Genomic DNA, 17,095 nt, shown 5'->3' with positions numbered 1-17,095 from the left:
ACATATATTACTCTGCAACTATTGTGCCAATAATCCCCTCATCTTTTCATCTAAACTCACACATACACAACTTGTCTATATTTCCTATCCATCTCTAGTTTGATATTTTTCAGCATCTCTGTCCTTACAATTTTGAGTCACTATTTTCATAGTGGCATACCTCTTCTCATTCTTCTTTTCTGCTAGCATCCTCCACACTTGGCCTAGTGGGTAGAGACCCATAATTGCCACGGCTTTTTCATAATTGTGCCCATTATAAAGGCTTGAGATAAATGATTGTGGTTTTCCATTGGCTTACTCTAAAGTATTTTTGACACCATCACTCAGCCACCCCACTTGGGTCAGATAGCTTTACGGCCACCTCACTGAGGAACAGTCACTCTAAGAACTGCCTTTGGTCTGGCACCTACAAATCAACCTATCTGGCATGGGTAATCCTACCTGGAGTAATTATTGTTGCTCCTACCAGCGCAGCTCTTAAGGCCATAGGAGCACACAAGCCTTTCCACCATGTCTTGGTTGTATTCCATGAGGAGAGTAAGAGTATATAATAAAAACCTATGTATTTTTCATTTGCAAGCATTTAATGTAGGCACAATAAAACTGTACAAAAATACTTCAGTAACAACAGCCCAAGAGTAAAAATGTCTCAAGTGATAATATTAAATATTATACACCATGAAGCCACAGCTTATAAGTTATATTAAATACACAATTTATTCATCAATGCACAGACCTGATCACAATAAGGAAAATGTATTTCTACATTAGTCTTACTTCATGATGGCATTTTATTTTTAATCCTAAACAATTAATTACACAATAAACAGTAACATATTAATATACTCCAATAGTCATCCAACATTAAATGTTTTAAGCATAAAGTCTATACTACATATGCGTATACTTGCATATACATACATATTGACTGGTTCAATAATCTAAATTTTGTCCATGAGAATTTAAAAATTAGCTTATCGTTGGTAAATTTTACAGCTGACACTATGTTTTACATACATATATAAATGTAAAACATTGTACATTGGCTTGTATAAATATATGGAAGTATTTTACAATTAAGTAGACTTTGATGCATAGGGACTACATAAATATATATACTGTACTAACAAAAAAAGGAGTTTCTAATTTCTGAAATCTGCCAACACAAAAAGTTTCACCCAGTAAACTTCACCTATGTACACATAAATATGGTATTTAGCCAGTAAAAATTGAGCAAAAAAGTTAAAAGCAATTGCCACACATCAACTAAATGGTTCACAATTTAAAACCTGCACAGACAGAGCCAAATAAAAATATGCATGCCCAAAATATCGCACATATTTTCCACAAAAAAGATGAAATGCTCATAGAAATAATTAGTATTATCTTCACCATGAAATAAGCAGCTTTCATACTATATGTGCTGTATCATTTTCCACCCATAAGTTAACAATGCAAACCTAAGCAGCCAGTGCTTATGAAAACATACCTATAAGTGATGCAATAAGACATGATACACACATGATACAAAAACACGTCAAGCATACCAAAAATGCAGGAAAAAAGGTGCAGTGATCCATGCTTACAAACTGATCTATGAATTTTCTTTTGCAATAAAGCATAGTTTTAGTGAATATATATAATTAATTAGTCAATCTCTGATGGCAAGAAATCATAGTAATTTAGAAACACTAGATGGCTTATGAATTAGGCTGTACATGGAACATTCAGCGATTCATTGTTACTTGCATGTTGAAGTATGCACTTCACTACTGAAGATTCTTACTGCAATGCAAGGCTAGTGTTGCTACAAAATGATCAAGCCAAATTCGAAAGCCTTTTTAGCCCCAATAAAATACCAAACCTTTACCCTTCAAAAAAGCTTGCTATGAAACCAAATGATGGAAAATTCCTGTGAGTGAAAAGGTACACAATTACATGGATAAAGGCTGGGGGATTCGAGTGATTACACAATTAACTTATCGAGATAACTATAAATTGAGTAGCTCCAGGTGTGATGTGATGGAAGTAGAACATAATTAATAACTGATCGTAGCACTTTTCCTTTTCCGCTTGATAAAATTTATTTACGACCGGTTTTCGATGTACTACATCATCATCAGGTCCTGATGATGACGTAGTACATAGAAACCCAGGCGTAAATAAATTTTATCAAGCGGAAAAGTACTATGATCAGTTATTCATTAAGATAAATATAATTAGCAATGGTAACCACATACTCAAGAAGTCACCAAAAATCCCCTCTCTCTATGCTATTCGGCCAGGGTTTGGATCTGAAGTTTCATAGAAACTAATGTATAATATATACCTCCAGAGGTAGATTTATGATATGTTTTGATGCCATATCATATGCTGTATGAGCTGAAAATACTCATAATCCATTTTAAGGATTTTCTAGCAACCAGGTGATGCCAAATGTAACTGCAAATTTAGACTTAATTTTTGTCATTTTATCATTATTTAGTACTTGGTTCTTTGTTTTACCCAGAAAACTTAATTAGATAATCACCGAGACTTTACAGCATACAGTATAGCATAAATAGGGAAAGTACAGCATACTTTATACCACCAAAGTTCAACCATAGGCACTATTAGTTAACATCTGTAAGGTATTTGGCATTTAAAACAAACAATTTTAAATCAACATCATTTTAGCCTCTTTTACAGGAGCAAATACAAAATTTATCTCAAAATGTTTTTCCTTTCAAATTCCAACAATTTAAAATTGAAACAAACGTTGAAAGAACTTTAACACTCACCTATTTTCAATGTTTCACTTTTATAAAAATTCAGGGATATTCTTAATGCACTTAATGGATATATATTTGTAGATTATTGCTCTAAAAGACGGTGAACCATGTACATTTTGAAACAAAAGTTTCAATGCACAAATTCAACAATATGTATGAGATACAAATAAGAAACAGGTGAAACATTGTCAATGGTTTGACTCCCTGTCATATTAGGTAACTACGAAAGCCATAGAAAGTGGTCATATGCACTTAGTATAAATGTGCATGCATACATTCGTAGGTGCTGCATATCACCTACCAGGAAGGTACTTAATTCAAAATATGTGTAGGTATATTGTTATTTATGACACTGTATGCACAAAAAGTCTTTACCCCCAAAATGGAGCTTTACCTTATAGCCCATGGAGTGGTCTGCATTGACTAATGAAGACTAGGCTGGCATGAAGATTCACAAATCCAATATACCTGATAAACACTATCACAACAACCACCCAGACGTACCAGCTTTCCAAAATAATTAAGTGTAACATAAGTCTATATGACATGAACAAATGATTTTTTTCTTCAGTAGTAGTTCATCAAAAACTAAGAAGTGTCTTAATGATTATTTTATCACTTAACTATTGATAAAAGGGGATATCAAGAATGTCAAGTACTGAGGGTTTGAAGGTAGGTCTGTGGTGTAGAGAACAAAGGATGGTTCAGAAGGATTCAAGTCTTTCCATTGCTAAGATAATCCAATATGGTTTGTCATTTCATGCCATAAACCCAACTCATGAAAATTAATTAAAAATATCAGGAGTGCATCTCAAATACACAAAACATGAGTTACTCAGAAGATGAATCATCAGAGTGTGTTTATAATTAGGAAAGCAGAAATTTCCTATAACTACTGATGATAACATTCAAAATTACAAAACTTGAGTTGCATACTTGTCTGGGTACATGTATCACCTGGGAAACTAAAATATACACAGAAAAACATAAGTGACATCCACATTCTGAAATTCATTATTTATGTTACAGAGCATATAATTAGTAGCTTCTCCTCATAAATCAAATCAACAAACAGCGAAAGAATAAATAATTTGCATGCCAATAAAACTTCTAAATTTCCCATTTCTAATTTACTATGATTCTCATGATGCTATGAATAGTGATTACCATTTGAATTGAAGATTCTAATTCAGCTATTACTGCATCAGTCAAAAGAACTATTTGTGGGTGAAGCAAGAAAATGGTTTTCACCATGAAGGATGATCTCAGAACATCAGGAACTTTGGACTTACTAAGTTTGCTCTAGGCTGGTAGTAGGATAGTTGAAACTTAACCAAATGCAAGTTATAATTTGTCACACACTGTACATTAACTTTGGAACAAACAGATAGCACGTTTATATCAATCAAGCTTGTTTCAAATTACACAACCTCTTTCTGCCCCATCACAGTGGCGACAGAAGGCAGCCACACACTTGACTTGCAAACTGAAAATGTACCAAAATATAGCAGTCAATTACTATTACCTACCAATAAAATGTTTGGTACAATCTCCTTGCAAGATTCTGATTTTCAACAGCATTAAACTTTTGCAAGCAACTGACCTGAAAACTATTAGTTCTATAACAATGTGTTATACTTAATTTGCCATAACTAAAATCACACATCATGTATTCACAATTCCAGTTCCATCAAAACGAAAGAGAGCATGTGTGATCATAAAAACCTCAACACCACCAGAGATGAAATGGCAAATAATTGTATTAGATTCTCCGACCCTTTCCTTCCGTTTACATTTTAGCATACGAGGAAACATAGGTCCTTTCCACTTACTTAAAATTTTAATTAACAGAGATCACCCTTCATAGATCACCAATGGCTTGTAGAGTAAACTTTTATGACTTCAGAGGAAAATATATTAATTTTCAAGTTTTTGCATAAACTTTTCACCAAAATATTTTTTCTCTTTCAAGGGATCAGAATTTTGGATTACACAATTTTTTTCAATAAAATTTTGGTATTCAATGTAATTAGAATCATTCTCAAGGAACTCAGAGCATTCTTTCTTAATGATGTACTCTGTCTGAATATGGAAAGTTAAAATAAAGAAAAGCTTCAGCTTAAATACCTCTCAAAAAACACTAGTTATAAAACCATAATCATAAATTACTATACCAGGCACCTTGCCCTAACATTTAGCAAAACATCAATATTGGGTTTACTTTTTAATGCTAATAAACTTTAACTCCCGTATAAATACAAAACAGCATAATTTTACTACAATATTTGTCTGATTAAAACATGAATTTTTTAAAAAATTAGTGGTGGATAGCAAACATTTTCATTCGCTGGTAAACAGCTATCATGGCTCTGGGCTTCAATGATTCATGGCAACATAGGAAATCTCCAGTTAGGTTTTTCAGAGCAAAATGTGATTAGCGGAGGAAAATATCTGTTAACCAATGCATAAATAATGACAGAAATAAGGCGTGCATGTTAACCTGATCCATGATCAAGCCCTTGGTGCATATAATATTAAAATTTTACATAAATGCACATGAAAAAAAAATAATTATTTCAAATCCAAAAAATACATTATTTCCAAGTAAGAAATTCTGTAGTAATAAAAGAAAATCATATCTGATTCGGAATTATAGAACTCTAACTTCACGATAGATTTAACCAAATAATTATTGAAATGAGCATAAGGGGTCTAATCATTACAGATGATGATTATGGAAATAATGAAGAAAAGCAATTTATATCTATAGCCAATAAACATTATTATTAATAGGATAAGTCAGCTTTTAACATGTGATTACTAATACCAAGATAAATTATGCACTCCCACAAAATTTACCGTAGTCCCTAAAGCAATTCTCTAAAAGCTTTGATTACCTATATATATATAAAACGACATTTATAATGTAAACTTCTACAAAAATTAATAATGTAGTTACAGATATTCTTGAGCAAAAGTGTTAAATGGGTACTTACAGTATCAACATTAAATACAAAAAGCTCTACGCAACCCACTAACTAGGGTTTAAACTTCTTAAAAAAGAGCATTTAATCCTAGTGATGACATGCATCCTATTAGAGATGTCTTTTATGTATATTTCAGGAGAATTAAAGTTTGCTTCACATTTGGCATAGGTAAGTGCCAACTGAAACCTCAGTTTTTTTATGATACGTCTTTGACAAGAACACTAGCATTACAATACAACCAAAGTATTACAGGCAAACTCATGCACAGTCTATCTGGAACACATTCTTACTGGCAAAACCATATCAAACTTGTCATTACAAATCAATCCTCAAAACAGAGTTTTTTAAAAGACTTTTTTCCATTAGCTTCAATTAACAAGCACCTTTCTAAAGACAACATTCCTGGAAATAATCTCCACTTTGGATTGCATAAATGATATAGACATTCTTTACAGATAACGTTCACAGCTTGTCATGATTGTACACCAATTAATTACCAAACACAAAAACAAATACCACTAAAAATAACATTGAACAACGTGGAAAAAATTCAAAAATAGTAATTGACTAACCTGGCATTTACAAAAAACTAATTACATACATAGTTTTGTATTTTGACAATTTTACTGAATGGTCACAGTGACAGGATAATAGGAAAAACCTTAATAATTTAAATAGATAAGCTTGTTTATAGGGGTCATATATGAAATAATAATGTAAAACAATCAACATTAACAGCACATTGATGCATAACGGTCCTTCAAAAAATTAGCATACCTTTGTAAATAAACGTATGGTCATTCATCATTCATAACTGTCAAATTTTGAGAGTTCCAGTCCTGAGTCAGACACATGCAAATTGGTCAAATGTTCTCAGATTAAATAAACATTATTATACAAATATATAATGGATGATGAGTATTTTGACACTGTCATGCAAAGTGCTACGTGCAAGGAGATCATACATTGGATTCTCAAATACTTTGAATAAGTTAAAGAATTCTCATTAAAATTCTTTTTGGCAAAAGATTTTATAATCTAGAGCATAAAATGATTAAATTGGTACTTCAATTAGGTAAAATATATAAATTAATGCTGTAAAATTTTAAAATGAACTTCATATTTTACATGTACTTTAAGACATAATGGGTTAGACATTTAAAAATATATCTTTAAAAAATTACAAATACTTAATAAAACAGATAGCACATAGCCTTCATACTACAATCTTCATTCCAATTGACAACTGTGCAAATGTACCAGACAAATGCAAACTACAGTTATAATAAGGTTTTAAAAATTAAATCGCCCAAATTGCCATCAAACTCACCAATAATGGCAATGTAAATCAATCACTGAGCTTTTTCCTTCATTTGCGGATTTTTGTAATATATTGCAGCAGCTAAAATTGAACTGCTAAGAAGAACTGATATCCCAAAATTGCTGAGAAGATTCAGATCAGCAGAATCCATGTAAATTGTGTACACGCGAGCTGAAAAAAATAAAAACCACCATGTTACCACAGAGAAATTTATCAGTCCGAATCATGCCCAAAATGCTTGTTACTGGAACTTTTACAGCTACTTTGTAACAGCCTTAAGCTACTTTCAAATGGTTTTAGTAAACATTTCAATCAAATGATTGCTGAAATATACTGACCCAATTTTAAGTTCCCAAACTGTTAATTATAATGCAACTAATGAAAATATGGAGACTGCTACAAAGGTACTTATCCTCGTTAGGGATTTTAGGATCAACTGTAGGCAATTTGATAAGTAGGCACTTGAGAAATGCATGGATGAGTCAAAATAGTATATTGAGGGTTTTCATTTAAAGAAAGCATGCATGTGGTAATATGAGGAAAGTCGACCTTTACTATGGCTGTGGCATGGATAAGGCGTGTGTAATGATTGAAGATGTAAAGGTACCCAAGATTCTACAACAGTAATTTGAATAGTTCTCGGAATGAACTAGAAATAAACAACTTGCCCCAGTAAAGATTTTTATTTTTCAATGCAGTCTCTCTGTACACTAATGCATTTGGCTAAGCGATGACCCAATATCTTGAACTCCTTAAAAATTAGACTCCTTCAGGCCTGCAAAATACCTGTTTGCTGCAGCTGCTGGTTATTTTAAAATAGAATCTCCAACCACAAGGGAAAATTTTGAGCTTGGGGAAAAGATGGAAATCTGATGAACCCAATTTGGCAAATAAGGTATGTGAGGCAACAATTCATACCATAGTTCACATATTTTTGCCATGGCAACAACACTTGTGGGCGGGCATGCATTGTCTTGATGAAAGATGACTTTCTTCCTTGCCAAACCTGGTCTTTTTTCATATATCTCCTGTTGCAGTTGGCCCAGGAGGTTCGCGTAGTGTTGTCCAGAAATTGTTTGACCAGTGGAAAGATAATCTATCAGCAGAATTTCTTTTGCATCCCAGAAAACTGAAGCCATCACCTTTCTGGCTGACTGAATTGCCTTTGCTTCCTTTGGTGGTGAATTAATATTCCCACTACTTAGACTTCTATTTTTTCTCTGAGGTATAGTAGTGGACCCAAGTTTCATCTGTGGGGTCACAAAACAGCGCAGAGAATCTTGTTGGTTGCTCTTAAAACAGGTGAAACATTGTTTGGAAATTTCCATTCTGATGCCTATGTGATTTTGCATCAATATTCAGGGCACTTTTAGCAGATAATATTCTCATATCCAATTCCACTGCTAAAACATGATATGCCCATTCAGATGACATCCCTACAGCTTCATCGACTCTCGCACTTTAAGTCAGGGATCCTCATTGAACATTTAATTAATGTTTGCAATAATTTCTGGAGTAGCTGCACATTTTGGCCAACAACTACGTAAATCATCATCTAAGATGTTCCGACCAAATAAATTGGTTGGTCCACTTAGCAACAGTCAAATATGAAGGAGCAGAGTCCCCCAGAGTGTTCTGAAAGTCTATATGAATTTCCTTTGCTTTCATGCCTTTCTCTACGAAGTATTTAATCACTGCTTCAATCTCAATCTTTTCCATCTACACAAATAACAAGATAGAACAAAAGAGTCCGCACCACAGATCTCTTTCCAGGGCACATGTTACGTGTTTACTCATAAAAGGATGCACTAGCACTGATATCTCACGGTAATTCTGATAACCATTCTAACTACCCTCGCATGAGTATGTATAAACAAACACACACATGTATGGGTGTGTATGTATATATAATTATATATATATTTTTTTTTTTTTTTTTAAAGTAATCTACCGGTTAAGGTAGGTTTTTGGACTGACACAACTACCAAACAAATATTTTATTACTCCTAACAAAACACAAAATCAATCATCCTACTCTATATCAGGTCCCTCTTCATCTCTGAGTACTTCCTTCCTCCCTTCATCCCGTCCAACAACCCTATCCTGTTCCTTCCCTTACCTCTTTTGCCCAACATTCTACCCTCTATCACAGTCTTCAACATCCCACTGCCGGTCAACACCCCCTTCATCCACTTTTCCTGCCTCCATAGGATTGCTCCCAACAAACCCCTCTCTTCGTCCACCATACCAAGTACTTCCTCATTTGTTTTCTTCTCTGTCCATTTCACCTTCTCCATTCTTCTCCACACCCACATTTCAAAAGCCTCCAGTCTACGTCTATCCTCCTGCTTCAATGACCACGTTTCCGCGCCGTACATAGCTACGCTCCATATCAAAGTTTTTACGAGTCTTTTCTTAACATCCTTACTCAAAGTCCCCGTCATCAACTCCCTCCTCCTCGTGAAAGCCTCTTTGCCTAGCGCAATTCTTCTCCTTACGTCCCTACTACTTTGACCGTGTTGGTCCAAAACACTACCGAGATACGTAAACTGTTCTACCTGCTCTAGCTTTTGCCCTCCTATTTTAATGTTAAGCTTGGCCTTTTTCTTTCTAGAAAATCGCATAACCTTTGTTTTATTAATATTGATTCTCATCCCATACCTGTCGCACTGAATTTCCAATTCACTAAGCAATGCTTGCAGCCCCTTGGCTGACTGACAAACTAAAGCTTGGTCATCAGCAAACCTAACTGATTTTACGAATTCCCCGCCCACTTTCATTCCTACCTCGAGTTCTTCCCATGCCTCTTTGATCATTTCTTCTGCGTACAGGTTGAACAGCAACGGTGATAATGGGCAACCCTGCCTTACACCCCTTCCTAACACTGCCCATCCTGACTCCCCGTTTCCCACCCTCACCTGAGCAGTCTGAGACATGTACAGGTTGCGGATTAGCCTCCTTTCCCTCCAATCTATTCCTATTTTCTGCAATATACTCATTAGTTTTTCCCAATTTACTCTATCAAACGCTTTTTCGAAATCTACGAAACAGGCAAATACCTCCTGGTTGTGTTCTATATTCCTCTCGATTAATAATCTCATTACTGCAATGGCATCACGCGTACCTCTCCCCTTCCTAAACCCAAACTGATCATCCCCTAAGTAATCATTTGCCCTACTCTCTATCCTTTTGTTTATGATCCTGAGAACAACCTTAGCTGCGTGGGATATCAAACTAATTGTCCTATAGTCCTCACATGACGTGGCCTTTACCTTTTTCGGAATAGGAACTAAAACTGATCTCACAAAGTCTTCCGGCCAGATTCCCTCCTCATAAATACTACGGATCAGCCCATATAGCCTCTTCCTCCCACATTTTCCCAAGCATTTCAAAAGTTCCACGGGAATGTTATCTACCCCCACGGCCTTATTTAGTTTCATCTCCCTTAATGCCCTTTCTATCTCATTGTCTAGTATGCCTGGACCTAAGCTATCTTCCTCTACGTCATGTTCCTTTTCAATGTCTAACTTTGTTGGTCTAAGCTCTTTACTATACAGGTCTTCTACATATTCCTTCCATCTCTCTTGGATCTTTCCTGCGTCAACTATTACCTTACCGGCCTTATCTCTAACTGCTATCGTTGATCTCCCTTTCTTACTTCCCGATAAAGATTTAACTATGCTGTAAAGCGCACCGATTTCCCCCTTCCTCTGCAGACTTTCCATATTCTCGCACTGCGTCTTCCACCATGCTTCTTTTGCTTTATTTGTTGCCCGCCTCAATTTATTGTTCAATTCTTTGTACTTCATTTTGCCTAATTCTGTATTTATATTCTTCCATTTTCGCCGCTCATCCATTTTTGTAATCATCTCATCCGTGATCCATGGTTTACGAGTCCTTTTAGCGTTAACGGTTCCAATAGTGTCTTTTGCCGCTTTAGACAACCCTTTTTTGATACATTCCCATTTTTCTTCAATAGTACTTAGCTCTTTACCGTCCTCCATGATTTTCTCTACCGCCTGTTTGTATTCCTTTCTTTTCAACCCATTTAATGCTTCTACATTCCATTTTCTAACTCGCCGCCCCTGCCTTATCTTTTTAAAACGTACGCTACATTTCATAACAACTAAATTGTGGTCTGAGTCCGCATCCGCTCCCGGGAAGCTGTGGGAATTTATCACACTGTTCCTAAACCTGTGTCTAACCAGGATATAATCTAGCTGATATCTTCCCGAGTCACCTGGCATTTTCCATGTATACCTGCGTCTTTTGTGGTGTCTGAACCAAGTGTTGGTGATAACTAACCCCTGTCTCCTGCAGAACTCAACTGCTTTCTCCCCGCGGTCATTCCTCGTGCCTAAACCGTAGTCCCCCACCTCATCACCATCTCTTCCTTCGCCTACTGTCGCATTCCAATCCCCCATCACTATCAAATGTTTCCCTGCAGGAACACATGCAATCATGTCCTCTAACTGATCGTATATCCTATCGACCTCTTCTTCCTTATGGTTGCTCGGTGGCATGTATACCTGGATAATAACTAAGTTCGTCGGTTCTGCTTTTATCTCCACTAGTAGTATTCTATCCGTTACCTGCTCTATGTTGACTACGCTTCTTCCTACCTCTTCATTTAATACTATGGCGACCCCTCGTTGGCTCTCGTCCCCACCGCTGTATATTATTCTATACTTATCACTCCATTAATCCCCGCTATCTTTCCATCTCACCTCGCATAGACCTAAAATATCTATATTTCCCCTTTCCATCTCACGCTTAACATTCTCCAATTTCCCCGTCCTCATCATTGTCCTAACATTCCACGTTCCTATTCTAACTAATTTGGTCTTCTTCTCCTGCGTCTTCTGTCCTGCTGCTGCTGGTTTTCCCTTGCAAGGGTTTCGTGGGATGACGACCGCGGAAGCCTTGCCTCCCCCGCTGCCGGGCACGACACACGGCCGATTGGGCCGAGCCCCGTGGTTGCCAGGACTCAAAATATCTCTATTGTCCATCACATTGTTCTTGGGAATGATAATTGAGGTGGTTTCCCGTTGCCTTCCTCAATAGTGTTTTTAACGTGACACCATCACTTATAATTATATATATATAACCATAAACACATTAATCAACCCGAAGGTCGGTTTGGTAGATGATGGTAGATATCACCCAGTGCTAAGCCCGACGGTGTGTGAAATTCACACATCAGGGTAGGGAGGCCAGTTCCTTTCCCTGTGCCGGTTATGGTTTCCCAGGAAGATCTGGTGCCCGAAAAATTACATAGCTTGAGTGGAATTGAGGGTACCCAGAGAGGCTTGCCCAGGAATCGAACCCAGGCCCACCGGTCAGTAGTGTAATGCTCTACCCCTGGATTACCATACACACACATAAATACATACACATATAATTATGCATATATATAGCATCCATAAGATATCCATATCTTGTACCTACATATACTGAATAACTAGGCCTCTTTTCATGAATTCTTTTTGGTACATATTTGCACCATCTTATGTTAGGACTGATGTTAATATGTAAATTAATTAAACATTAATAAATATGCACCTTGCTTATAGTTTTCATTAATAAGCAAAATATTTTTTCAACACATGTACATTATGTCTGAGGCTTGAGATCCATTGATAAGGGTTATCAGTCAACCATAATTTTTTAATTCATTTTGGATGCAAACAAACAGGGGCACGAACGAAAAGTTCAGGAGTTAATTCAATTATATGTATCATTTGAGGGGCAAAAATATTTTGAAGTCATTTTTAATGATATCCATTAGCAGTTTTTTAATTGTATGTCAACTGCATTTGGTAATATTTATGAATGAATTTTACATCGTCTTACAAAACTTTGGTAATGGTTATAGTCTACTAATTATGGACAATAGCTTGCGTTTGAGCTGATATATCGGCCCACTTCACTTTAAACCCAAGATGCAAAAGCTGATATATCGGCCAGTTGCACTAAAAGGGTTAAGATTACAATTTATCACTCATAAATGTTCCAGAAGTCAAAGATGACATTCCAAATTCCCTGCGGCAGCAAGAGCTCCTGAGAGCCAAAAGTCAAGTATCTGAAATGAATCTGACTAAAGATGATGCATTGATCAAGCATTGGATGCCACTTGACTTTACCAGAGTTTCCAGGATATTCTATGACAGTGACCATTCTGTATATAAAAAGAGGGCAATCGGGTCTGATAAGGATAGTGGGTAAAATGATTAAATGCTTGTATATTGAGTATGGACTACAAAATAACAGAGCAAATGGATGATAAAAAATATGAACTACTACTCTAGGGAGGTTCCTTCATGAAGAAATGTGAACCCAGTAGGTCAGCAGAAGAAGGTAGCAATGAAACTGTGGACTTTTACATCTAAGTTATAAACTTAAAGTCTTTTATTGACCTGGCCTGAAAAAAAGAAACTGAAAGATAGAAAAGCAACACACAGAGGATATTATTGCATGGAAGTGAAACCTGGGTATGCAAAGAAAACCATAAATATTGAATAAATGAGATGGGTTTGGGAACATGAAAAATACCTGAGAGAGAGAGTGAGGGACAAGTGGGCTATGAAAGAATGTGGCCTGGACATTTTTTTATTGCTGAAATACTAAATCTTTTCAGTAGTGGCTAGTTTTCTTCCCTGTTTAAATACTTTTTTACCAATGGCTATGGCCTCTTTTTCAAGAATAAATATATTCTTTATAAGAATACATATTGGTGGTCTTCCTATCAATATCCTACCATGGAGGAACTTAATTTTTCACAGCCTAATAATATAGATTTTTTTGTAACTGCCAGTCTTTCATGCCTCAACTCTTAGCATACTGCTCAAGTCGATTTTCTGCATACTTTGTGCCACATACTTGTCATTGGTTGCCTTGCTTATCATGTATATGGATGAAAATGTACAAGTATGAAATAAGTATGCTATGTGCTAGTATATTAATGCTGAGAGAATGGACAAGAATTGAATCATCACACACACATAAATGAGAGAAAATGGTTTGACAAGAAAGGGCATACTGAAAAAGCTATGGGTGAATTTGATCAAAGAAACTCTCAACAGGAGCCCAATTAGATCTGGCAGGAACCATTAAGGATAAATAAAACATACAAAAGAATTGAACAAAGACAAGACAATGTACAAGAAACTAGTAAAAGAGAGTAAGTTCCCTAAAACAAAGTAATAATAATAAAATAACTTAAATGAGGCCCTTTGCACACTATGATATGGTGGGATAGTGGGAAGGGTACATATGTTTGAATTTTCTCATGGCAAAATGTTCCTTATGTCTCGTGTGATCTTCAGCTTGTACTTAGGGTAATGAGTACCACATCTGATAGTGCTAGTGTGATACATATTTCGTTTTTAATTTATATTGCCTTTCCTTTTATTTTTGTATAATTTTAAGAGCATGCTAAGTTATTATTTGCATTAAGTGCATTACCTGGAATTTCAATTCCTTCAACTAAAAATATTGCAATGGGATAGTGGTTTGTCCACTTTCAAGATGATGGCAGCTGGTGAAATATGTAACTGAGTACAGATAAACTAAAATGATTTTAAACCTGGAGAATAAAGGAAAAAGAGAAGGGTACATACTTAAATTTGTGAATGCTGAAAGAGCCCAAGTTGTTGTGCTAATAGAACGTGAGTCTTTAGCTCTGAGTATAGCAAGGAGCTGGACAACTTTGCTTGATGCAGAAACTGGAGTGGTGAGAGGCTAATGGGTAAAGAAGGAAAAAATACATTGAAATTACCCTGAATAATTAATTTTTAAAACTGAGAATGTATAAAAAAATTACATCTCTGGAAAGTTATCGTTTCACACATTCTTGTTATGCGAGAATGAATGAATTTGAAATCACTTATCAGCTTCATTATTCCAAATAAAAATCAAGCATAGTCTATGAGAGCCAAATAAAATCAAACATGGTGTTCTTAGAATTGAGGCAATAAAAATGCTGTTAAATTCAATGTCTAAGGTCACTTTCCATAAAATATTTGGGTTCATTGGTCTTTAGCTCCTGAAAAACACATTTCATTTTTAAAAAACAGCATAAACAAATGAAGAGAAATTAAAAAAAAAACATAGTGCCTTTTTCTTGACATTTCCAGTAACATTTTAAGTTCCTAGTGAATTACACCTAACTTTGAAGGAGTTATCTTCAGGGTCTTCTGAAGAAACAGAAAGAATATTGCATCAAAGCATTCCCCTATGAAAATCATCAAGGCTTTGATGATTTTCATAGAGGTTGCCAGGTATGCATTGCAGCACCAAAATATTAATACCAGGAAGAAGAGACAGTAGAAATACACAATCAAAGAGAAAACCTTGATCCAAAATTTCACCAGTCAACAAACAAGTCATTACTGCATATTCACCTAGTATAACAACAACAGATAGCAGCACAAAACTACATATGGCAAAAGAGGAAGTAATAAAAAATCGCTGTCCTCCTATTATGAACATAAAAGGGCAAAACGTTTAACAAATGACACTTGATACAAAGTAAAGCCAGGTGATAGGACGACATTGAGAAGAGAAGGAGAGACTTGACTTAGGTAGCAGTTAAACAGACATGCAAACAAATATTATGGTCTTATCAGATATTATTTTTTACATGATTTTGTGGGCACAAAGAGCTATATTACAATATTAAATATTCTTGCAGAATATCCCTCTCATTGCACGTTACAGGGGGTAGGTTAAAAAAATAACTATTCGGAAAATAGCGTATAAAAACACTATGTTGAGTCTAGTTTTCACAGGAGGTACTTTAAATGACAAGTGACCAGAAAGTTGAGTATTTCAGATGATTGTTTAAGACACAATACAAATATATTAAAGGAGATAGCTTTCTTTCTAGCTACAAGATTGGCTAAGTGGTTAAGAGAAGGAATGATAATATAAGCAAGGGGATACTAGGCAATGATAGTGATTTTGTGCAGTTATTTAGAAGCACAAACTACTCCTTCATGTTAAATTAGTTTGGGAATCCACGGTCATTACTGAAAGGGCTCATTTGCACATAAATATTAAACCTAATGAATCCGATTGGAATAGGCGAATTCGCTCAGTGAAGATTCGTTTAACCCGTATGACTGAATTTATATACGTACGTCCGGTTGTATATATATATATATACATATGAACTGAGAAACTATAAGTACTTGTTTCATGGTTTTTCAGTTCGTCCGGCTCTTCTAATGATTCAATGTGAACTTTTTGCCACTCACCACATGGCATCCATAAAAATGAAAGCAATACTCACCACAAGCATGGTTAAGATTTGCGGAGGAAATAATCCAAATATAAATCCACCAAATACTGCCGCATATATTCCAAACAATCCGGCGCTAATAACATTTAGTAGATCCATGTACTTCAAAACTAAGAATATCAGAATAATTTCTTGGAAAATAATAATAGGATATTCCATATATGAGAGCAGGGCATATCCATTGCAATAATTATAGGATGCCATGACTGAATAACTGAAAATGAAGTTGGGACAGAGGTAAGAAGATAGGCAGGATGAATTAATTTACTTAAACAATCCGTCAATTACACTTACCTAGACAATTCGAGCATCAGGCCGTTCATACTGATACCTTTGGCACTTTTCACTTTCATGAGGTTTAAAATTTGCGGAACTTTCAACACTAAACATAATGTTATCGTGATTACGCTTAAAATATCTGAGATTGCTTGCAAAATACCATAATATTCGCCCATTTTGAGGCAAGTTTATTTTCTTCAGAGGAGAAGATGGCCAAATATAATGAAACAGCTACCCTCAACAACAATGCACACCAAGGCCAAACCAGCCCAACCAAAAAAATTGAGCCACCGCAAAACCCAAACCAAAATCCAGCGGGCAGCTCCAAAAACCTGCCGGTCGCACTCCAGCCGTCAGACGCTCGATGTTAAAAGTTCGAAACTCCGCAGTGCGCCAGGATGTCGAGGTTTGAAGAGGAATGTGGGAAGCAGTCGAT

General features: G+C 35.7%; 1 protein-coding gene across 1 annotated transcript; it reads right to left on the bottom strand.

Moving 5' to 3' along the window:
• Positions 1–563: 563 nt before the first annotated feature.
• Positions 564–17,095, bottom strand: LOC139685475 (solute carrier family 66 member 3). Its single transcript, XM_071582495.1, has 4 exons — positions 16,675–17,095; positions 16,372–16,594; positions 14,699–14,819; positions 564–7,250 (listed from the first exon to the last, which is right to left on the bottom strand). The coding sequence occupies exons 1-4, from the start codon at positions 16,833–16,835 to the stop codon at positions 7,111–7,113; spliced, it is 645 nt and encodes a 214-aa protein (XP_071438596.1). The 5' UTR covers positions 16,836–17,095; the 3' UTR covers positions 564–7,110.

This window comes from Hetaerina americana, unplaced genomic scaffold (genome assembly GCF_022747635.1).
Source record: "Hetaerina americana unplaced genomic scaffold, ioHetAmer1.1.p SCAF_115, whole genome shotgun sequence".
NCBI classification, from domain to species: domain Eukaryota; kingdom Metazoa; phylum Arthropoda; class Insecta; order Odonata; family Calopterygidae; genus Hetaerina; species Hetaerina americana.
This window is presented reverse-complemented; position numbering and strand designations above follow the sequence as displayed.